The 25,259-nt window shown below is 41.6% G+C and overlaps 1 protein-coding gene across 1 annotated transcript in view; it reads right to left on the reverse strand.

Annotated features, from left to right (window-relative positions):
- Positions 1 to 25,259, reverse strand: part of TPK1 (thiamin pyrophosphokinase 1) — a 284,463-nt gene that overhangs the window by 203,272 nt on the left and 55,932 nt on the right. Inside the window, exon 3 of the mRNA XM_054385135.1 lies at positions 13,207 to 13,276. Coding sequence (XP_054241110.1) covers positions 13,207 to 13,276 — 70 coding nt within the window. The remainder of the gene's footprint in view (positions 1 to 13,206; positions 13,277 to 25,259) is intronic.

The following is a 25,259-nucleotide window of genomic DNA, read 5'->3' on the forward strand; positions in this document are numbered from 1 at the left end:
CTGATCTGTCACTGGCACTTAACACACCTGCTGCAGCTTATAAAATGAGAAAACATCAATCCTCCCACCATAGGTACTGCTGGAACTTTTTAGAGCAAATCATATTTTTGTCTGTAGTACTATAGAGCCTCCCTTCCTTCCTTGGGAAAGAGTAATTCTTGCTCCACTGGAGTAGTTAGCTTGGCTTATTCCAGAGACTTTTCTCCTTTCCAGCTTTAGCAGCAAAATCATTTCCACTCCTTTGCCATCCTTTTCACACAGAATCACACAGATTGCATAGTGTTGGAAGGGAACCTTCAAAAGTCATCTTCTCTAACCCCCCCTACAGTCAGCAGGGACATCTCCAACTAAATCAGGTTACTCAGAGCCCTAGCAACTTTGACCTTGAACATCTCCAGGATGGGGCCTCCATCACTTCCCTGGGCAATCTGTTGCAGTGCTCTACCACCCTCATAGAAAAGAGCTTCCTCCTAGCGTCCAACCTAAATCTATCCTGCTCCAGTTTCAAACCACTGCACCTCATTCTGTCACTACAAGCCCTTCTAAACAGTCCCTCTCCAGCCTTCCTGTAGGTCCCCTTTAGGTACTGGGAGGCCATCATAAAGTCTCCCAGGAACCTTCTCTTCTCCAGGCTGAATAGCCCCAATTATTTCAGCCTGTCTCCATAAGAGAAGTGCTTCAGCCCCCCTATCATCTTCACAGCCCCCTCCTGTGGACACACTCCAGCAGGTCCATCCCCTTTCTCTTGTTGGGGGCCCAGATCTGAACACATTACTCCATGCAAAGTCTCACCAGAACAGAGCAGAGTGGCAGAATCACCTCTCTCAGCCTGCTGGCCAGGATTCTTTTGATGCAGCCCAGGATGCCAATGGCCTTCTGGGCTGCAAGTGCACATTGCTAGCTTACATCCAGCTTCTCATCCACCAGTACCCCCAAGTCCTTTTCCTTGTATCCTTTTTTCTCTCTCCCTTCCAATTTATACCTTTTTCAGATTATATCTGTCCCAACTCTCACCTAATCTTTGTAGCTCTGTTTTACGGGTTGAGTTGAATCTGTTGCTGATACTCAACACCATGCTGCCATCAGGGCAGCTTTAAAATAAAAGTGCTGGCTGGAGTGAAGTATCATGAAGCTTGAAGTTCAGATTGCAACATGAGAAGCTTCCTGTTCCTGTGGTTGCTTCTGTTTTGTGGGTCTGGGTGTTGGGCTTTTCTGCTGTGCTGGCTGCTGCATCCTCGGGTGGGGGGAACCCTTTTATCCCTGGCTTCAGCTTCCCCTTTTGCTAAGGTAACTGTATAGCATATAATCTCATTATACTCCTTATCTCAGCCTAGAAGGTTTTTGTGTTACTTTCTCTGCTGTCTGTGTGTGGGGCAGGGGGATTTGTTGTTGAATAGGCTGCATTAGCCCAGGACACTCTCCTAAACACTGAGGCAAAAGCCTGTTGACAATGGAACAGAGTGCGTAAACACCACGTGATTTCGAGCCCTTGCAGAGTGGCTTCTGCAGAGGGGATGACAACCAGAGGCGCCACTCTTGACCTCTGTCCAGCAGCTGGATAACCAGCACTCTGAACCATGTCACTGGGCATGGAACACACATCAGTTGTAGGCAGATCAGTCTGGGAGCCCTGCTGTGTGAGGAAAGGCTGAGAGAGGTAGGTTTGTTCAGCTTTGAGAAGAGAAGGCACATAGGGCAGACCATTATCACCATGGTCCAGTACATAAAGGGTGGCTAGCAGGAAAATGGAGACTCCCTTTTTACAAGGAGTCACATGGAAAAAAAACAATGGGCAATGGGGAAAAGTTACTCCTGGGCAGATTCCCATTGGACTCCAGAAGAAAATGTTTCCCATGACAACAGCCAGACATTGGGATCAGCTCCCAGGGGAAGCAGTGGATTCTCCTACACTGGACAGTTTTAAGACTCAGCTTGACAGGGTGCTGGGCCATCTCATTTCAACTACACTATCACCTAGAAAGGTTGGACCAGACGATCTTTGGGGTCCCTTCCAACCTGGCATTCTGTGAATTAAAAGAAAAAAAAAAAAAATCACTCTACTACCCACTCATATGGTTAAAAAATAAATAAAAGGGGGAAAACCAGCCAATTAAAAAAGCCTACTAAATACTTTGAGCTACACCTGAATACTAGTCTCTCCTTTATGCTGAAGAAAATAACAGAGGAAGTCAAAGGCACAACCTTTTTTCCACTGCCTTTGCCACCTGCTGTGTCATTGTTTCCTACATCAAGCACTCTAAAAATACACCTTTTCTAACCTGCTGATCCTTATCAATCTTCTTCACTGGCATCCCATTAGCTCACTCCACACTAATGAGATAATCCAGTCTCAAGCTGCAAATCCTTAATACTGCCTTCACTTAGACAGCCACTCTGCTTTATCCATAATGAAGAAATGAAGGGGAACAGCTCCATGATTACTTACTGCTTCTATTCTTTTTTACGTGCCAGACACCTTTTACACGGAGATCAAAGTACTTAAAGACACAGTGAATGAAGCACAGCAAACTCCATGCACATGTACTCTGATCCAAGCCCCCTTACCTACACATTCTCATTAGCCACATGATGTGGTTATCTGGAATGGGCCACTCAATTTCAGAAGAAACTTATTCCAGCTGGAGTTTCTTAGAAGCCATGGAAAGTCATACAGGTGGTGAGCCAAGCAGCTTGTGTAGGTGGGACATCCCTCAAGAGTTACTAATCTGAGAATGATTTATTGTTATAGAATGAATTTCATTCTTGGTGTTACTGTTTTCAAAGACTATTCTAAATGTTTTGATTACTGTGTGGGCACCCCAAAGTAATTCTAAAGGTAGTGAGTTTTAACAATTCCCAGCTATTCCAAAGGCTGAATTCGAAACCCAAATCACAGAATCATAGAATGCACTGGATTGGAAGGTCTCCCTAAAAGTCATCTAGGCCAACTTCCCTGCAGTCAGCAGGGACACCTCTCCGGGCAACCTATTCCAGCATTCCACCACCCTCACAGTAAAAAACTTCCTCCTAACATCCAATCCAAACCTACCCTGCTATTTTAAAACCATTGTCCCTTGTCCTAATGCTATAAGCCCTTCTAAACAGTCCCTTGCTAACTTTCCTATAGGCCCCCTTCAAACAATGGAAGGCTGCTGTAAGGTCTCCCTGGAACCTTCTCCTGGATGAACAGGCCCAAATCTTTCAGCGTGTCCCAATGTAGGAAAGGTGCTCCAGTCTTCTGGTATCTCCATGGCCCTCCTCTGGACCCACTCCATCAGATCCACGTCCAGAGCTGGACACAGTACTTCAGGTGAGGTCTCACCAGAGTAGAGGGGCAGAATCACCTCTCTTGACCTGCTGGCCACACTTCCTTTGATGCAGCCCAGGATACCAATGACCTTCTGGGCTGCAAGTGCACATTGCCGGCTCATGCCCAGCTTCTCATCCACCAGCACTCCCAAGTCCTTCTCTGCAGGGCTGCTCTCTATGCTGTCATTCCTCAGCCTGGATCAATAACGAGGATTGCCCCAACTCAGGTGCAGGACCTTGCACTTCTCCAGCTTGTCCAGGTGCCTCTGGATGACCATGAAAACAGAGCAATAGATGCTCAAATACTATATATACAGCTAAATGTTGTTTGGTTGTTTTTTCTTTTAAAGCTCAGGGGGTAAAAACAGATTATGTCTCAAGTCTCTGGAAGACCTGGTTACTGATGAAGTAGCAGCGAGTGTCTCACTCTTGCTTCATCCATTTCACAGTTGTTGGAACAGTTCCAGGCTGCTGGAAACCTTCGATCCAGCAGTGTCATCTTCCCTGGTTGCAATCACCATGAAGTGATGCATCACAGAAAGCATTAATTACACTGCAAAAATTCAGGGCAATGTATGGAGAGGGTGTAATTGCTTACACATCTAGGACTTAATCTCTTCCCAGTTAAGTCTGTATAAGATCCTGGATTGGTGCAAAAGGTGATCTAGGTCCTTACTTAGCAAGCTCAGGCCTTATCTGTTCCTCTGTTGTGACATTAAAGAAGAAAATTAAGTAACACTAAAAAGAAACACAAAAACCCCGCCTGGGTTAAACACTCCCCTGAAGTGGCATGGGATCTTAGGTTCCTTCCTCATTCACCAAGGCTATTTCAAAATGCAACCAAAACCAAAGCCTGACTCTTAGCAGAATCTGCACAAAGTGTGCCCACAGAGACAGTCACTGTCCAGTCTGGGTTTGTTTTTTCTCTATCTAGAACAAAACATGAATTTCGACCATGGGGAGTTGTATTCATTCTCAACTATTATGTGCTTGATGTTTTATTCTGCAGTCCATTTAGTTCAATATTAATTGCTCCTCAGAGGAGTAAACCAGGACATCAGTCCAAATCAAATAAAAAGTGTGAGCCTTGAACTTGAATGCATCTCTTCAATGGTCCATTTCAGTACTTAGTTTATACCATACATGTGGAAGGTACCTGTCCAAGCTAAAATGAGCTTCTGTAGGAGAGATGCATGTTTATTCTGAATGTGTTCATGATCAGACTGTCTGACACCACACAGATATTTAGAACCATAGAATTTTTTTGAATGGAAAAGACCCCTAAGATCGAGTCCAACCCTCAAGTAGTTAATTTATTAACTAGTCTCATTTATCACCTGGAGTAAGTAGCCTTGATCGTAGTTTGAAAACACATCTGCAACAACTACTTTACAAGGAAATGCTGACAGACCCAGGGCTGTTTAGTCTGGAGAAGAGGAGACAGTGTGTGGAGGGAGCATGTCTCATTAATGCTTATCAATAGCTGAAGGATGAGTGTCAGGAAGATAGAGCCAGACTCTGCTCAGCAGTGTCCAATGACAGAAAAAGGGGCAATGGACACAAACTGGAACACAGGAGATTCCATGTAGATATTTTTCCCTTTGAGGGTGGAAGAGCACTGGCCAGAGAGGTTGTGGAGTCTCCAACTCTGAAGGCATTCCAAACCCACCTGGACTTGTTCCTGTGTGATTTACTCCAGGTGATCCTCTGTAGCAGTGGGGTCAGACTAGATGATCTTCAGATGCTGTGATTCTGCGACCCTAAGGAGTTAATTTATTACTTAGTCTCATTTATCAACTGGAATAAGTAGCTTTGATCACAGTTCGAGAACACAGTACCTTGTTCCTGAGAGCACTTTCTGTGGCACAGAACAACTGTGGCACAAAACATTACAAAATTAAAAGCTTGAAGAGTCCAATTGTAAAACAGAAACACTCTTGGAATACAATTGGATTTAAAAACAAACCTTAGCAGAAAAACTAGATAACTAGTTTAAAGATAAATAAATTTATCTTTGCATGTTTTACTTCTCATTATATTCTATAATGCATTAAGTCCCCCATCTGCAAGCTACTGGCTTCACTAATGCTAAATTTAAAGAGACTTGAAGTATACAATCATTTGTTCTCAAAATAAAGGTGCCCATTTGAATGCAAATTGTTAAAAGTCAGAACTTAGGGCTTTCATGGATTTCTAAAAACAGAGCAGAGTCTACTGAGGAAAGAGAATAGGAAAGAGATCGAAGAAATAAAAATCCGAAACACGTTTAAACACCAACAAGCACTGATAAGTTTACTGTAAGAGTATTTTTGAGACATTAAAAAGTCATCTGAATAATTTATCTGCAGGTGTTACTTGTGTTCAGTCCTGTTATATAATATTCTGTAATCTGAAGTCACCTGGAAGGGATTATACTCATTCTCTCCAGGAATTTTTTAGACTATTAAAAAACCCAAACAAACAAAAAACACCAAACAAACAAAACAACAAAATAACAAAACCCCCAAACCAACAAACCCAAATAAACAACAACAAAAACATCCCCCCCAAAAAAGCACAAAACCCCATAACAACAAAGAAAATAAATAATAAATAAATAAATTTAAGAAAACCCAAACAAACAAAAAACCCCAAACAACTGAAAAAGTGAACAGCTGCTATAGGAATAGTAATCCCTCCCTAAATCCCTGAAGGGTAACAGTGCAGATGAACTCAACTTTGTTTCAAACAGGAAAACTACCACCCTGCAGCCTGCCCCAAACACTTGCAAAAACCTTTGCTCCATAAAAGAGAGCATCCTTCATTTCTACTGATATTTAGAGATCCAAAAGAAACACAGGCATAGACTTCACCCTAAAGCTACACACAGAGCCATCTTTCCCTGGATCCTGGGAATTACTCCTCAGGCACAATGAACCAAACCACTATAAAGTGCAGAGTACTGAGGGCCAGCTCAGGACTCTTCCAGGCTCCTTTCTCCAGCAGTGACTCAATGCACAGATACATTATCACTACAGAGTCCTAACTTCTAGCATCAGGGTGGCCATAAATGATTTTTACCATGTCATAAAGCCAGAAATCACCCAGATGGCAATGACATTCCTCTTCTTACAGTGCACTGGGGGCACAGATGCAGCTATTTGAAGAAGCAGCTGAAGAAAATTCCTCTGATTGAGAGACCTGGGATTAACTGAAATTGTCCCTATATACTTCTTTCCTCAGTCACTTTTTTCCCTGTCTTTTCCAGAATTACTGATCTGCAGAAGTTCTGACCCTTTATTTTCCTGGTGGGCAATTGTAACTTGGCCCATGGTGCTCTTCCTGGGACAGCACAGTTTTATGGTCAGAGCTCCTCACTGGCAGCCAGATTTGGTTTGTAAGTTAAACCGTCCATCTGTTCTGTATTTGCTCATCACTCCATCTCCCCAGACTTTTGTCCTGTCCTTTCCATTCACTCCCTAAGAAAGGGTGCTAAGAGACATGGCTTAGCACCAAACTTGGTAGCATTAGGTAATGCTAGGTTGGCCTAGATCTTAAAGGTCTTTTCCAACCAAAAGTATTCTACAAGTCTAAGACTAGGAACACTCCAGAAAAGCAGTCTCACATGTAAGTCTGTTGATGTGGCTAAAACAACAGGATCCTAATGTCATCTTTCAATGTCTTCACGTATAAAACAAACAAACAAACCAAAATAACCTAAACAAACAAACAAAACCCAACAAACATCCAAACTATAAAACCCATAGATTTATGCCAAAATATGCAGGTACCTCAAGTGCTATTGGAGCTCAAGCCTACCTCCACCTAGGACCCTCTCTTTCTTATTTAATTTCTTACTTAATACTGATTTAAGGAAGAGTTACACCTGCTTCCTTTATAGGAATTAAAAAATATACCTGAAAATGTAATCAAGTGGAAGCAATTAAACTGAAGATATAAATGAAAAAAGCCCAAACCTACTTGATCTTCACGAATCTTGAGAAATTCTCGTCTGTACTAGCTGAAACAAACACCTTATATAACTCCAAATGGATTTATATTTCACAGAGTCACAGAATAATAGGGACTGAAAGAGATCTCTGGAGATCATCTAGTCCAACCCTCCTGCCAGAGCAGGGTCAGCTAGAGCAGGTTCCACAGGATGGCATCAAGGTGGGGTTTACATGGCTCTAGAAATGGAGACTCCACCACCTCTCTGGGCAGCTTGTTACGGTGCTCTACCACCCTCAAAGTAAAGAAGTTCCTCAAATACGGTGCTTTGGTTTTTGAAATCTGTTGGTGCCTGGCTGTTTTCCAGAGGAAGGCAGGAGTAGGGAAGTGATCATACTCCTCTACTCAGCACTGATGAGGCTGCACCTCGAATACTGCATTCGGTTTGGCCTCCTCATTCCAAAAGACATTGAGCTACTGGAGTGTGTCAAGAGAAAGGCACCAAAGCTGGTTTAAGGTCTAGAGAACAGGTCTGGTGAGGAGCAGCTGAGAGAACTGGGGTTGTTTAGTCTGGAGAAGAGGAGGCTGAGGATTGCTCTCTACAACTCCCTGAAAGGAGGTTGGAGAGGTTGGTCTCTTCTCCCTAGTATCAGATGATAGAACAAGAGGAAATAGCCTGAAATTGTGCAGTGAGGGAGGCTTAGGTTGGATGATCGGAACAATTTCTTTTCTGCAAGAGTGGTCAGGCATTGGAACAGGTTTCCCAGGGAGGTGGTGGAGTCACCATTCCTGACAGTGTTCAAGACACGTCTGGACACGGCCAGCACTTTGGGACATGGTTTAGTGGGCATGGTGGTGTTAGGTCAGTGGTTGGACTCAATGACCTTTGAGGTCTTTTCCAACCAAAACAATTCTTTGTTTTGAAAGTGGATTCCACGACAGGTAGGTATTTCCTAAAGGAGGAGATTGTAGGTAGGGATGAGTTTGAGTTTTCTGAACACACCTGCAGAATTTGTTAGGATAAACTCAAGATCCTGATTTTGATCTTTAAATGCTGCTGGGTTTTGGGTCAGGCAGAAGTGTCTGATGTAAAAGATCTCCTTAAGCCATCTGACAGATAAAGCACTGCCTCAGCTTTCAACTTCCTTAGCTTTCAGAATGCAATCCCCTCAGTTCAAAGAACCCTTCCACACCAGCAGCAACAGGAATGCCATTTTGAAAAAGCTTTAACCTCCCATTTCCAGAGGCTATTTAATTAAAAAACCCCACATACTACTGAAACATATCCTTATATCATCATTAATAATTCAAAAACTTCACATGTATAACTAGCCCACATCCTCCCCAAAACATAAGATGAATAGATTTTAAAGACAAGACCATTGTATACATCTAGTACAGATTTATAGACAAGATTATTCTACTCTTCTAGTGTAAATCCACACTCAGAAAATCTCATTCAATGTTTTCTGCAACAGTGCCCTAAATTTTGCCTGAATATAAAATATCTTAAAAACTATATCCTGTATAATCTGAACAGTTCAAGCAAAGAATTCCTCTCAACCCTACGTTAAGGTACATCAATGCCTAATCACCTTCATAAATATCCTATTTCTAATCCAATATACAACCCAGTGAAATATATTTGCATTTCTCACTCCATAATCCTATTAGGTGCTCACTTTTCCATGAGTAGAAGGTTATTTAGGAAAAAAAAGATTTGATTTTCCATATAGGTATTGCTGTTTCTTTTTTTATGGTCTTGACAATGGACATTGTGGTTTCTCAGATTAAGCAAGCTCCATATAAATTATAAGTAATCAGTTGAACCAGACAACAAAAAGAAGACAGGACAGCTGAGGAACTGGCATCACTAATTGTCAAAATGAACACCTGAAACCATCAAAATACACAGACAACTCCACTATAAGTTATCTTTCCACCTTTCAAGCAAGTAACTGCTTTTCCTCGTGAACGTTACTCTAGCTTAGTCTTGCTACTCAAAGGTTAAGTGACCTGCCTTAGGTAATCCTGCATTGGCAATGGGGCTGGATTCCATGATCCCAGAAATGCCTTCCAACCCCTACCATTCTATGACTCTGTGGTTCATGGAACTGCTTCCCTGCATGCCCACTTCAGAGAAGAGCTCTGTAGCAGCAGCTACAGCTTCCTACATCATCTAAGTTTTATATGTACAAAATGTCACACCAAAACACACAACTCTTTTTCAGATTCACTGTCATGCTTATACTTTATGCAGCTCACAGAAAGAAACTGGAAGGGTGGCAAAAGTGATGTCCTTAGTGATTGTAGGCAATCCATCTCATGTCATACACTGAGTCTGAAACACTGAAATACTCAACAGAACCCCAGGAAGCCAGGGGTTTTCATGATAGGATTATCCTTCCTCTTATAGGGCCCACTGCTCCTCTCTTTAACCTGGAGTTCTTAATGTTGCAAAACCTGAGTGCATGAGGGATTTGACATCTCTCTGGAAAACAGCATCTGAGACACAAGAACTAATGATTGCTTTTCCAGGTGCCAATAGGATGATAGTTTTTGATGCAGCTTCACCTTTATACACCCCAAAGCCAGTGACACACAGGTTAATTGATGCCTTGAGATTTAATCAGGAAGCGTTGAGAAAGAAAAGGCTGTAGTGTGACACAGATAAGCAACAACCTAGCTCTGAAGCGGATCACGGTGCTTCAGAGTGAGCCAAGGAAACACACAGCAGCATAGCCAAGGCAGGCAGAATAAGGCAGAGCAAAAAACCCATAAAATCAGTAACTCACCTTTAACTCTGATTAGCTACAAATGTTTAGTGATCAAGAACGGTCTAGCAGTAATCATTATTTCTAAGTGGGAACTGATGTTAACAAAAAAAAAAAATCCCCACAGGCTAAGGAAAATAACTTCTTTGGGATGTACAGCCAGAAAGAGAAAAGCAGAGCACATGAGTCCCTCCAGCCCTTCCTTGCTCCTGCCTTTCCTCTGTCCCCAGCACTGCTCTCACAGATGGGCCTCTCTAAAGAAAAGTTACCCTTTTGGTTACTCTCCCTACCTCTCCTGCTCTTGAGGGCAATTTGTTTTAACACATCACTGAAAAATCCAGCACTGATCTCCTCATTAGTAGTTCCAAAAATGAAGGTTTTCTTGGGTTGGTTTGTTTTTAAACAAGGGCAATTGCAATTCAGATTTGTTCAGGTATTTTTCACAGAAACTTAGAATCATAAAGGTTGGAAAAGACCTCTAAGATCATCCAGTCCAACCATCAAGCCAACACCACCATGCCTACTAAACCATGTCCTTAAGTGCCATGTATACATGACACATGAACACCTCCAGGGATGGTGACTCTACCATCTCCCTGGGTAGCCTGTTCCAATGCCTGACCTGTGAAGAAAGGTTTTCTAATATCCAGCACGAACCTTCCCTGGTGTAACTTGAGGTCATTCACTCCTGTCCTAAATTTTCTCTCACCCTAACTTTTGAGAAAACCAACGAAACACCATAAAAATTGCATCACAAACACAGATGAGGAAATAACACATCTTACATAGGTTGGTCAAGTGACCTGAAGTCACATCGCTATGCCAGCCTGTGCAATGCTATACAGAGGAAGGTGAGAGTTTCTTTTTCATGGTGGGAATACATAAACTGCTCAAGCACAGACACAAGTCAAGACATCAGTGGAGAAAACAGGGAAGATTTAAGACAGTTATGAACTAACTGAAGAGAAGACAATAAGAGTAATAAGAGGACCAATAAAGGAAGAGCAAACAAGCTGGGCATATTTTAGCCTGAAGCAGAAGGTGGATGTGGTGGTGAAGGGCTTCCTCTTGGGCATTTTTAGGATTAGCTAAATAGGTATGAATTAAGAATGGAACAGGTAAGTTTGTCTTCACCTTAAAGCTGAGAGAATGAAGGATGGATCTCCTGTGATCATTTCCAGCCCTATATTTTTCTAGGATTTGGAAGTGAACCCTTCAAAACAGCAACAACTGCTTCACTCATCTCCAAAGAAAGACACCCCTGTCACAGCCCCAACATCACAAAAATTGGGATTTATTCCCATTCTAAAAGATTCTTCATACAGTTTGGTGTCACTGAGAATCAAGCCCAAAAGACGTCACTATAATAACCTCTGTAGAATGAAAGGACTTTAGTTTTTAGGTTTTGATCCAACACAATCAGATATCAGGGCTTTGAATAAAATTGAGTTTTAAACAGAAGGTTAAGACAGCAACAAAACCATTATTAGCATGTCAGTAGAGTCTAAGAAGACAGCTCTTCAATAATGCTGGACAGAGAATTTAAAGGAAAATACTTCAGAGAAGTAAACGAACATTTTTTTTTCCAGGAAAATAATTTCTTTAAAGACATCCAAAAAAATTTATATATATATATATATAAAACATGCAGGTATTTTGTTTTGTTTTGTTTCAAAAGAATCACTTTGAAGGTAAAATATACCTAACCAAAGCAATTAAGATGAGAAGAAGAAAGATAAAGAAAAAGAATACTCCAAGGGCCACGTAAGTGAGACTGAAAGAACTATTCAGTCAAGGTATAATCATCCATTTTCCCCTGAATTATGTTTATTTAATATGAACATAAAAGTGTGCAGAAGAAATGAAGGGGTTACAGGAGATAGTAAAATGGCATCTCTAGAATGTTGTTTTTTGGAAATCATCTCCATTATTAGAGAACTGCTTGCTGCAAGTCAAACAATCCTGTTTGAATTCAAGATTAAATGAGCAATGGCTCTGTGAGCTACTACTAGAAGAAAAGAAATAAAAAAAGAACACTCCTGCAGTTAGTAGTGCTGGACAGGTTCTAGTCTCAGTTTTAGCAGTTGTAGATCACAGCCATCAAACTTCTCACAGATGACAAAGGAAGGAATTTTAAGTTAACTTTTACTTCAAGACTGTAGTCTTCCTCTCCAACTCTGCTCTTTACTCTGAAGGACAGGAGGAAACCAAGCTTCCCCTGGCCTCCATCATCCACTTGTCATGAAGCAGAAAATACGTGTCAGATGTCAGATTTTACTGTGTGAACAAAATTGTTCATAGTGTTAGAAGATCTACAAAATACCTGTCTCATTCCTTTACCCTGAGAGTCAGCTTTATTAATTTATTTGCATTTGTTAAATTATTTACAAATTCTTGTTCAAAACAACTGAAAGTGCTAAAGACAAGCAAAAAGGATCCTTGGTAACCTCAAGTTACACAGTGTTCCACAGTCCCACTACAAAAACAAGATAGCAAGTGCATGCAGCATTCTGTATCACAAGTACAGCTCAACGCTTCTGGGGCAGAAAGTGGGAATATTTTACAGCTTTAAATGCCACACACAAAACAAGAACGTATTCTCCTTTCAATTCCATTTCCTTACCTAGCATATAGGTTTCTGGATAACCTCTGTACTTAGCTTTGGTCATGTATGATGCCCTGATGCTAACTTAAAAATAATTCAACAAGAAAAGTAGATTTCCTACTTTATTACCCATCTCCCTTCAGAAAGAAAACAGATTTCCTCCAAGGTCTCAGAAGAAGAATGAAGAAGACACGCTTTGTTTCAGCTCCTGGTGAGAGGCAGCAGATGTTCCTCTACTCAACCCTTACTAGATTCACAGCAAGCTGTTTCAGAGGCTGTGTCAAAGTCCTAGCTCTGATGAATACATAAAGTAAGACAGACTGAGAGCAGAGCTTTCAAGAGGAAGTAAAAACAGTGGGCTTCAGGAAGAAAAGGCATTTCAGGCTAGCTGTGTGTTTTTAAAAATTGTGGCTGGGAATAAAAACTAAAGATAATGTAGAGAAAATATTATACTACTGCCACAGTTCACTGAAGTGCCATGTACAGACCAAGCAGCTATTTCAGTAACTGAACAGATCCTCTTTCTCCATATTTTACTTTCAATGAGAAGAAATGACTTCAGTGACTCCAAGTTTCTTGTTAACATACCTGTCCTGGCTTCCTTCTGTGATGTAATAGAGACGATTGGCACCTCCATCAGCACAAGCTCTCAGTGCAGCTGCCAGGGAAGGAACAGAACATCAATGTATTGACATTATAAACAAAAAACCCACAGTAAGTTACTCTATTACTGACAGTTTTCTGTGTGAACTCAACTGTTCCTTGCAGTGTAACCCCATCTTCCACTATACGTTGGGGACTGACCTGTTGGAGAGCAACATAGGGTAAAATAACCTGCGGGGCCTGGTGGTAGAGAGAAGGCTGACTATGAGCCAGTAATATGCCCTGGTAACCAAGAAGGCCAATGCCATCCTGGGATGTGGTTAGTATGTCAAGAGAGGTTCTCCTCCTCCTCTACTGTGCCCTGGTGAGGTTGCATCTGGAACATTGGGTCCAGTTCTAGGCCCCTAAGTTTGAGAAGGGCCTCAGGGAATTGCTTGAAAGAGTCCAGTGCAGAGTCACAAACATGATGGAAGGAGTGGAACTGCTCCCTTATGAGGAAAGGCTGAGGGAGGTAAAGCTCTTCAGCTTGGGGAAGAGGAAACTGAAAGAGTGATCTCATTAACACTTCTAAATACATGGAGGGTGAGTACCAGAAGAAGGATGTCCAGTGGTAGGACAAGGGGCAACAGGTGCTAGCTGGAGCATTAAAAGGTTCCACATAAGCATAAGGAAAAATTTCACTGTGAGGGTGACAGAACACTGGAACAGGCTGCCCAGGGAGGTTGTGGAGTCTCTTTTTCTGGAGGCATTCAAACCCTGCCTGGATGTGTTCCTGCATGACCTGCTCTAGGTGGTCCTGCTCCAGCAGGGGGGTTGGATTGGATGACCTTTCAAGGTTCCTTCCAGCCCCCAAGATTCTGTGATTTTTGTGATTCTGCGTGCAGGGAGTAAACTTGAGCTCTCATACAGCTTTTATTTTCCTATACTTGACTACTTCCCTTGTAAAGTAGTTCCTTTCCCTAAGCAGACACTCAAACTGCTTTTATGAGACTAGTCCCACTCTTCATCTGACTGTACCACTGTATTTTCCAAATAGTTTATTTCTCTCTAGCCTATTCTACTGTCCAGTCAGCTTAAACTACATGGGGGTGCAAGTATTCAAAACCTGAAAGGGGTCCATCCTCCACAAATAGACATGTACTTGTCTGTACAAGTGGGGACTTGCTCCCTAAACCTAAAAAAGCCTTCTCACCCAGGCAGAAAATTCACAATGGTGGGTGTCTAATGACATGCTGTTTTCCTGTGATCCCATTGTTGTTATAGACAGAAGGCAGAGAAAAGAGAACAGTCCAACACTATTAGTGCAAAATCAGACTTAAATTGGCATGTTTTATTCATAAGCATCTCTATTAATCATCATTTAACTAATACACAGTTCTTTGATGAGATTTTTAAATCACAAAAAGTTATTACAGATTGAAAATTACCATCTTGCCATAGCAGTCTTTATCAGTTTTGCTCTGAGATGTACAAGTCAGATAACAGCAGCAAGCAAGAGAAAAGAAGCTGTTGCTACTATGCTAGAGCTGAGAGTTCCTTCCAGGTCTGCAGGCAAAGACAGGCAGACTGGGAGACCTGAGAGGAAACCAAACCAACCAACCAACACACACACACACACAAAAAAAGCAGCCAACCAAAACCCCAAACCAGCCAACTCCCCCCAAAAACCAAACCATACAAAAATCCCCAACCTAAACTATAAACAATCAGATCAGGCACTTCCTGAGGCTGAGAATCCAACTTTCAGCTAAAGCCACTTTGCTTGCTGTTTATTTCTCAGTCAGAACCAGCTCTCAGCAGTGACACAACCTACATCTTCCCTTTTGTCACTCATTAGGTGGGCAATCCCCCCTCTCCTAGCTCAGCCACCAACTTAGCCAGCCTATGCACACCAGAACAATAAAGTTCTTCTCTATATCTGCTCCCTTCTTGAGGCCATCCAGCTCAACTTCCACAATAGGGAACGTCCTCTATAGGTATACCCACCACACAAGTACCACACAACCTTGGCTGAGGCTTTTGGGGAAAAAAGAAAACAGCAGGGCAGCACCAAGGCTACCAGTTCATCATGGATAGTGTTGGGCACAGCAGCTTTTTCACCCTGCAGGAATGTGCAGGGCAGGACAGCTGGCATCACACTTGCTACCTCTTCTAGCACCACTCCTGTTCCAGTGACCATTCTCTCATCTGTGGCATTACAGTACCCATTATGGTAAGCACTTCCTTTCTCAGCCTTCTCTTGCACAGACCATGCTCTGCTCTGCCTCCCTATCCTACTTCACCCACTCCTTCCAAGCACCATCCAAACCCATATTAACGAGACTAGGTCAAGCAGATTTGATCCTGACAGGATCAGTTCTAAGTTATGTTAGCAGGCCAGCCATGGTGATTTACTGCTTCTGGCTCTTGCCAGGTTCCTCACCCATCCTGATGAATATGAACATCAAAAGACAAAAAAAAAACTGGATGAGGCACTTAGTGCCATGGTCTAGTTGATTGCTTAGGGCTGGGTGATCAGTTGGACTGGATTATCTTGGAGGTCCCTTCCAACCTGGTTGATTCCATGATTCTATGAAAACAAAAAAACCCTACCCCAAACCCCACAAACAAACAAACAAAAAAAAAAACCAAAACAAAGAAAAAAACCCAAACCCACAACTTTCTTTTTATTTCCCTGTTGTGTTTAACTGGTAGATTTTAACTTCTCCCCTCACTTGAAGCTACAACTGAGACTGGAATCATGTTATTCCTCTCACCTGGGCATATTTGCTAACTTCTCCCAGAGGGTTCAGCTCACACTGCATTTAGTAATAGACCATTGCAAAAAGGATGTGTGCTTAAATTAGCTATTTGGACCATCCATTTATTTAGCAGATATAAGGCATTTAAGCAAGGTCTGGGACCTAAGCAATTACAGAATCTTTTCTCTCCCCTTGAGCTACAAAAGCAATTCATCAGTTAGGACACTCTTTAGAATCAAAACTGCAAGAACACCACAGAAAAAGCATCTAACTTCAAGAACCTCTCTGAAGGAAGCTTCCTAGGCTAAGACAGCCTCAGCTTCTTCCTTCTGAAAAGTGTGATTTTTGTATCTCTTCTCCCACATTTGAAACAAGTAAGTGGCTTGTGACTTCTAGGATATAAAAAAAAAAAAAAAGAAGAAAAAAGGATGAGATACAGAAAAATAGAGCTGAAAGTTTATTTTCTGTGTTAGTCACTTTAAGTCTGCTAGAGCATTAACTGCTGTAAATTACCTCAATATGAAGCCTGGCCCAAATTGTCTTTACCTGATTTTGTTACTTTAAAACACCATGACAAAAAGAACCCAAATGAACCACGTATTACACGACAAATCAGTCTTCAATCAGTCTGGTACATGTAAAACTACTGAGATTCTCCCAGAGATGTGAAGTTCATTCTCTATGACACCTTTTAGCACTGATGAGGCCACACCTTCAATACTCTGTTGAGTTTTGGGCCCCTAGCTTCAAGAACAACATTGAAATGCTGGAGCAGGTCCAGAGAAGGACAATGAAGCTGGTGAAGGGTCTTGAACACATGTCTCACAAGAATGGCAGAGGAACCCAGGGCTGTTTAGCCTTCAAAACAGGAGGCTGTGGGCAGATTTCATTGGGTTGGATCACCCTCTATAACTGCCTCAAAGGAGGTTGAAGAGAGGCACTGACACGCAACAAGTGACAAGACAGACAGAGTCTCAAGTTGTACCAAGGGAGGTTCGGGTTGGAAATCAGGAAAAAATTCTTCACAGAAAGAATTATCAGGCATTGGAACAGGCTGTCTGGGGAGATGGTGGAGTCACCATCCCAGGAGGTATTTGAAAGATGCATGGATGTGGTGCTGAGGGACATGGTTTAGTGGTAGTAGTTCTGCAGTAGTGGTGGGATTGTGAGTTCTAGGTGAGTGGTTGGACTTGATGACGTCAAAGGTCTTTTCCGGCCTCAACAGTTCCATGATTCTATGACACTTGTACGCTGTTCACATGGGTATGGGGCTAACATCTAACGTTTCACATCAAAAGAGTTGCCTGATATAACTGCAATTTAAAGTTGTCCTCCCCATATTTATTCTAATAAGAAAAAAACCACACAAATCCAACCCAAAACAAACAACAACAACAACAAAAAAAAAATCAAACAAAGCAAGGAAACAAAACCCAAACTCAGAAACCTAAACTTCAGCAGCATTACAAAGTTATTTAGAGAAAATATTCATGAGGTCCTGATCCTTTACCGATAAGTTAATAATTTAGACTGGAATGAACCAAAGCCCCAGGTGCTTTAAGTAACTAGCAGGCAATTAACTGATTGGCTGGAGGCCAGCATGTCACATTATTCCTACAGCTACCACCCAAATCTTGCTTGATGAGAAGTAATGACATATATTAGCTGGAAGAACATGTATCATTATTATCTGGAAGTGTTTAAGGAGACAGTCAGCAATTCTAAGCTTACAATTCAGATGGAAAATTCTCTATGAAAAGATAATAGGAACTGATTTGATACAGTGCCTTTTATATTAGAGACAAAATTGCTTTACAAACAACAATTTGGCCAAGGTGCACCACAGCAACTGTGGAGGCAAATCTAGCAGTCTCTAGGCACTTTGCAACAGCTCACACAAAACCTTCTTAATTATTTTAGCAAAAACTGAATGGCATGAACAAGATCAGGACTTTGTTTTGCTTGGCAACCTGAAAACAGAGACACCTTCTTCCAAGAAATCTACAATTTAAAAAAGGGAAAGTGACACAGAGGATTGAAGTCCTAATGGTCACATATGAGTTAAAGATAAGTTGTCTTTCAGGGTGTGGGACCCCCAATACAAGAGTGACATAAACCTGCTGGCACAGGTCCAGAGAAAGGACACAAAGACAATTAGGGGGCTGAAGCACATCTCCTATGGTGACAGGCTGAGAGATTTGGGGCTTTCAAGCCTGGAGAAGAGAAGGCTTCAGAAAGACCTTACAGCTGCATTTCAATATCTGAAGCAGACTTACAGGAAGACTGAGGAAGGACTGTCATTGTAGGACAAGGGACAATGGTTTGAAACTGGAGCAGGGGAGATTTAGGACAGACATAAGGAAGAAGTTCTTTCCTATGAGAGTGGTAAAATACTGGAACAGGTTGCCCAGGATTGTGGTTGAGGCCCATCCCTAGAGACATTCATGATCAGACTCGATATGGCTCTGCACGGCCTGATCTAGTTGGAGGGGTCCCTGCTGTCTGCAGGGGTGTTGGACAAGGTGACCTTCAAAGGGTCCCTTCCAACCTGATGCAATCTATGAAACTGTGACCAAAATGAATGGTGGGGCTTGTGGAGGGAAGAATAACTTCAGTGATCAGCCAGAACACAGAAGGTCTTGCACTCACCTTCTCCTCTGATACAATGGTTACTAGGCCATTGTTGGAGATCCCTCAAATTTCTCAGGTGCATTGCACATGGAAATGCTCTCTAGTTCATGTATGTTAGAAAGAACTAAGTCAGGAAAGACATTATCTAAAGACTTCTAGTAAATCCTCCAGGAATGGTCAACCAAGTCCAATCTGATAGGTCAGGGAGACAGCACCTCCAACAAAAACACTACGATATGCAACTGGGAGCAGTAGCTTTCTCAACCAGCACAACTGGAAGCAGAGGAGATCCTTGCCTCCAGCCACCCTGCTCAGCTGGAGAGCCCCAAGGTACTCTTTCATGCTTTTGACACTGAAGATACGGCACTAAGAATACAAGGGCACAAGGGGACTGCAGGGCTAGCTTGGTGTGCAACTTGTGTTAAGCTCCACTCCTCAAAATCGGCCCCATCTGGCAAATGAGCACCTTCTTTGTCTGTCAGCTTCCTGTTTGGTAGAACTCCAGTGTCATTCAGTGAACTAGGGAAAGGAGACATAACCAAAAAAATTAACTGTTTCATTGTGCTGCTTACTGGGAGAGTACAGATGGGGAAACCCAGCATCCTTGACAATAATTACTACCCACGTTATGGGGAGCAGCATCTGTTCAGTCCAATAGCTTTTGATATTATGGCGAGAGTAAATAGCCTTCAGCTTCACCTGCACAGAGGAAGAGTTAGAATTGTAGAATGTACTGGGTTGGAAGGGACCTTTAAATGTCTACCCCAATCCACCTGTAGTAAGCAGATGCATCCCCAAGTAGATCAGGGTGCTCGGAGCTCTATCAAGCCTGACCTTAGACATCTCCAGGGTTGGAATCTCCAGCACCTCCCTGGGCAACCCATTCCAGTGTTCCACCACCCTCACAGTAAAGAATTTCTTCCCAATGTCCAATCTAAATCTAACCTTCCCTAGTTTAGAATCATTGTCCTTTGTCCTACTACTACATGCCTTTGTAAAGTCAAGAGCACATTGTCAGTCCATGACATCTCTGAAGAAGGGTATCTAATAGACAAAGAGAACGAAGGCACCAAAGCGTGAGTAACATCCTCCATTTTAAACGGTGTCTCGTCTGCCAAGAGCCAGTGAACTATTGCCATTTTGGCTCCAAAAAGCAGAAGCTGATTTTAAGGCTACTCATTAGTGAACAAGCTTTTACAAAAATATATTCTAACACAACAAAGGTAATGGAAACAATTTATATTACATTTATTCTTACGGTAAATATAAATAATTCCCTCTCACTGTGAGACAGGATATGAAGAGCATATCAAACAGAGAAAAGAAGGTCTTGGCTCTGAGCTAACTAGTCCTGAAGCTTTTTTGCAGAAGAGAAGCAAGCGTTTTATCACACCTTCAGTAGCCCTGCAGACTCAGGCAGAGGAAAAGGCTTTACAGAACAGATGCAGCTCTTGCAGGCTGAATAAGATGCGGACTAAAAAAGGGACATTTAGACACAGTGCCAATACCTGGGGAAGAATAGCATAACTTCATCATTCCTATTATTATCCCTATTTTATTATTCCTTTCAATTAGCATGTAAGATAGCTTTTCCTTGTTTTTTTTTTTTTAACAGATCTTGAAATTAATCCCCATTTTTGCCTAAATTCAAATTCCTGATATCTCCCTTTAAACCACCTCAGCATATCCCCTCTGCTCCTTTCTAATTTTACACAATTTCTTCAAGGTATGCAATCTGTTTCCTTCATTCCTTTATTGATTCAGTAGCCTGGTAACCATAATTAACCTGCCAGCATAATCTACACATAAGAAAACCCTGCTTAATTAATGACTAGGTAGCAATATGTATGTGATACACAGAGAATTGCTTGGTTTGCTTGATGATACATTTGGCTAACACATTTTTTGTTTCAGTATTAATAAAAACACCATTTACCCAGCAAGAAAGCGCATAATCTGCATTTATGTGCTTTCCCTTTTTCTCCTTTGTCCTGCAGAAACTGCAAAAACCCCGTATTTTACAAATCCAGGGCTTTGTATGGCTGCACATTGCTAACTAAGCAATCTATTTGGATCTCAAGCCCTTCCCTCCCACCCATATGGCTCCTACCTGGTTTACCAGGCTGTATGCAGCCACCCTTACACACCAAGTCCAGCACACTGCAGACACCTCTCTTCTGCTCATCTGCAGCCTATCACAGTTTTTTGCTTTGCAGTTGGACACTAGTCTAAGAGGCTTTTAAACATTTGAAATAGATCTACCATCAATTTATCTGAAACTGAAAAGGCTTAGGTCCTGTCATGGTGCACAGGGCATTGCGTAAGCGCACTGAAGAATGTCTCCTGCTCTTGGAATGTTCTGTGGTTCCAACTAAAGAGACACAGAGGTGCTTTCTGAGCTGCTGCTTTAGATGCACATTCATGCTGCTGTAATCAGAAGCAGCAAAAGCAGTCAGCCTTCTGCAGCAGTACTCAATACTTTCTAGGACTGAGATCATTCTTAGGAATTTCACCCAAAGTGTTTCTTTCTTTTCCCTTTTCCTTTTTGCCTACCATTGGCAATTTGCAATTTTGCAGGCATACTTTAGCCCAGAAACAAATTTTAGTTTTACAAATATTGCAAAGAAAACAATGATTGCTCTTCTTGAGCTGTGTACCCAAGGCCCATCACTTATAAATCATCGAATCATTAAAATTGAAAAAAGACCTCTAAGATCCTCAAGTCCAGCCAACAACCCAGCCTCACCATGGCCATTAAACATGTGCCGAAGTGCCACGTCTCCATGTCTGTAGAAAGCTTCCAGGGGTGGTGACTTCACCACCTCCCTGCGCAGCCTGTTCCAATACCTGACCACTCCTGCAGGAAAGATTTTTTTTTTTTCCTAATATCCAATCTAAACCTCATCTTAACATATAAAACATGATCTTAGGTGATGTATGAAACTGCAGTTGCTAGTACAGAATTCCTCTCTTTACTGGGCATACAGGAAAGCAGCTCCATGAAACTCTGCGTGTAAGGACATGATCATTAGGAACAAATTTTGTAAACATTGCTGATTGATGTACCTGCTAAACTTCATGCATGGACCTAAAAAAATTCTAGGAATAAAAAAACCCACTTAAGAATACAGATTGCTACATAAGTTTGTCTTTTGGTGACATCCTTCCTACTCACCAAAAAACTTAAAGAAGCTTTTTAGTCACAATGAATCAAGGATATTGGTTATCATAGTATCATGAAATCTCCTGGCTGGAAAAACCTTAAGATCATCAAGTCCAACCATAACCTAACATCTCCCTGTACACAACTGTTAGACCATTTAACTAAGCTCCTCATCTAAATATGTAAATACCTCCACAGGTGGTGACTCCACCACCTCCCTGGGCAGGTTTTCCAATGTCTGACCACTCTTTCAGCAATGAAATTTTTTCTAACATACAACCTAAACCTTCCCTGGTGCAACTTGAGGCCATTTCCTCTCATCTTATCACTAGTTACTTGGGAGATCAACACCTCCCTCACTCCAACCTCCTTTCAGGTAGTGGTACAGGTCTCCCCTCAGCCTCCTTCTCTCCAGGTTAAATGCTCTCAGATGCTTCTTGTAAGACTTGTGCTCTAGACCCTTCACCAGCTTCGCTGCCATTCTTGATGTCTCATACCAGACTTATCCCATCTTTATCACACAAAGAACACAGAAGCCCAATAGTCCTCAAGTGTATGGACCACAAACACCAGAGCTGGCAGCTGCTTCCATCTGGACTGGATTATGGCTCTCAGATGAATAACTACTGTACCTCTAGTAAGGTAATTATATGCTTCCTACTGAGCTGCTGTGCTGCTTTAATCATGCTGCTTAGAGCTGTAAACCTCATAGAGATCCCAGCTATGCAGAAGCAGGATTCATTAAGCAATTAAATATGAGAATACAAGGAAGGATGAATTAGGACATGCTTTTCTTTTCTTAGCACATTGATTCAATATTGAGCAAAGGCCACACAGAGAACACATCTCCCTAAAAGGTTTATGGAAACAAAACATAGGCAAAAGGAAATAAATTTCTCCTGCAGGCAAAATCCCCCACTGAAGACTAGAATTCTGGAGAATTCAAAAGGAAATTCAAAGACTAAAATTCAGGGGAAGTTTCTGTCTGAGGGAGACATTGATTTCATTTTCCCTATAGAATCATAAAATCATGGAATCTGTGGTTCTGTGGGGAATATGAAATGAATTTCTCTTGCAGATGAAAATCTAATTACTAGTAATTTTTGCCAAATACTAAAATTCAGGAGAATTCAAAGGGAAATTCAAAGACTAAGATTCCAGGGAGGTTTTTGCCTCTGTGTGAGAGAAATTTATTTCATATTCCCTGTAGAATCATAGATTCTACGATATCATGATTCTATAGGGGAAATGAAATAAGTTTATTTCATGAAATGAAACAGGATTTATTTCATATTCCTCATGGAATCATAGATTCCATGATATTATGATTCTACAGAGAAACTGAAATAAATTTCTCTCACAGACAAGAACTTCCCCTGAATTTCAGCCAAAACCAAAGTTTTATAGTCATGAAAACAAAAATCTTACTTTAAAACCAAAAATTCCTAAAAGGTTTAACAGCTTAAAAATAAAGTGATTAAAAGAACAGGTCAACCCTTTCATAAATTATTTATAAATGCCAACCCAAAAAACCTCAACCAGAAGCAAAAAATCCTTCAGTATCAAGAACTGTAGCAGAATATAGATGCAGTCAGAGACAGGAAAGCAGCTGTGTTTTCACCAGACTGAGCTTCTGGACTGTCTTCAGGTATGCTTCCACACAGAGTTCATTACAGTGATTCATATTTTCAAGGCTGCTGGGTTTGGAGTAATCTCTTGTCAGGTATTAGATTTAATATTCCTAGGATATTATTTTCTCTTCTCTTTCTTGTCATCCTTCTCCTATTTTGTCAAGCCCAGGAGGTCTGGTACTTGCCTTGTTGCCTTACACCCAGTGTTTTAACAGGCTCTGCAAGTGGGAGCAGCCCCTTGCTCTGTTACACAGCAAGAACCAGGAGGAAAGAGCCCAAAGAGAAAACAGGGTACTTGCTGCCATCATTTTGACTAAAATATAAGTGATCTTTTCATGACAATGCTACATGGCTTGATGCTGCTGGGGGAAGAATCAGGAAGAAGTTTACTCTTTTTATTTTCTCCTTATCTTTTCCTCTCCTTTTGAGAAATGACAGCTAAAGCCATACTATACCATTTAATCAGATTTTCTTTTTGCCCTGAGCTCACATTTATTACTAGGTAACAGTAAAAAACAGTCATTAGGGCACCAAAAAAACCAAACCAAACAAAAAAAAAAAAAAATCAGACCAAAAAAAAAAAAAAGCACAAACAAAACGCACTAAAGTGCAAAATGTTAATTCTGGCTTTTTTTCCTGATAAACTACTTCTTTTAAATGTCTCTAAAGAATAATTTGTCAAATCAAAGATCCTCACAAATCAAGCTGATGAAAAATAGGTGGGAGAAGCTGCTTGTGCCTTAAATCCTGTCTTTTTCAGAGTGAGAAGGAATCCAAGCTCTCTACAATCAAATATTTGTCTGGTCTCTGACACCAGGATTTCTCCAGAGGTTTGCCAGTGCTTCCTGCAGTGCCACTCAGCAGCTCATAGATGAACTGGACCCTGGTTTGCAGATTAGCATGTGAGTGCTCTGGAGCTTGTTCTGGGCTGTGGCTCTTTCCCAGAAGACATGCACTGAGTAACTGAAACGTCTCATCCAAACGTTACCTATGATGAATGATCAGCTGAGGCTGAAAGGTCAAACCCCTCCAGACACCATGCCCAGCTATCCTTCACAACAGGTCCCATCAGCTTGCCTTTCAAACACCATCTTCTTTGCTTGCTTCATGAACACAACGTGCCTCACTAACAAAACTTCACTGTAACCTGTCTGCCCGTGTCCTATACCTAACACAAACACATACATCAAAACATAATTGAAGGTAAAACAGCCGAAAGAGCATGCAGCTAGATTTTCCCTGCATCCATTATCAAGCCAAATGGAGAGGCTTGATTTTAGTTCTGAAGGTTTTGAATTATATTGTTTAATAATTCAGTGTAACGTGCATGGACTTCAAGTTCCGAATGCAACTTTTCATTTCTTCATTTCATATTTTCCATTGCTGCAGTATTGATTTCTGACACGAGGAAGATAAACAGGTATAAAGACGATGAAACACCCCAAATGCCTGCAATTTTAATTGCCAGTCAGATTTGTTATCAGGCAGACTTCAGAAGCAAGCTAACTCTATTCCTACATGGAAAAAAAATTGAAAAAGAAAATCACCTTCATTAGCATTAAAGCACACACGTTTAGAATCATAGAATGCTTTAGGTTGGAAGGGACTTTTATGATCACCTAGTTCCAATGCCCCTGCCATGGGCAAGGACACCTTCCACTAGACCAGGTTGCTCAAGGCCCCATCCAAACTGACCTTGAACACCTCCAGGAAGGGGGCATCCACAGCTTTGTTGGGCAACCTGTTCTGATGTCTCACCACCCTCGCTGTAAATTTCTTTCTAATATCCAAGTCTAAATCTCCCCTCTTCAAGCTTAAAGCATTGCTCCTACAAGCCCTTGTAAAAAATCCCTCCTCAGCTTTCTTGAAGGC

The sequence above is a fragment of the Indicator indicator genome, chromosome 11 (assembly GCF_027791375.1).
Source record: "Indicator indicator isolate 239-I01 chromosome 11, UM_Iind_1.1, whole genome shotgun sequence".
In the NCBI taxonomy this organism is placed as follows: Eukaryota; Metazoa; Chordata; class Aves; order Piciformes; family Indicatoridae; genus Indicator; species Indicator indicator.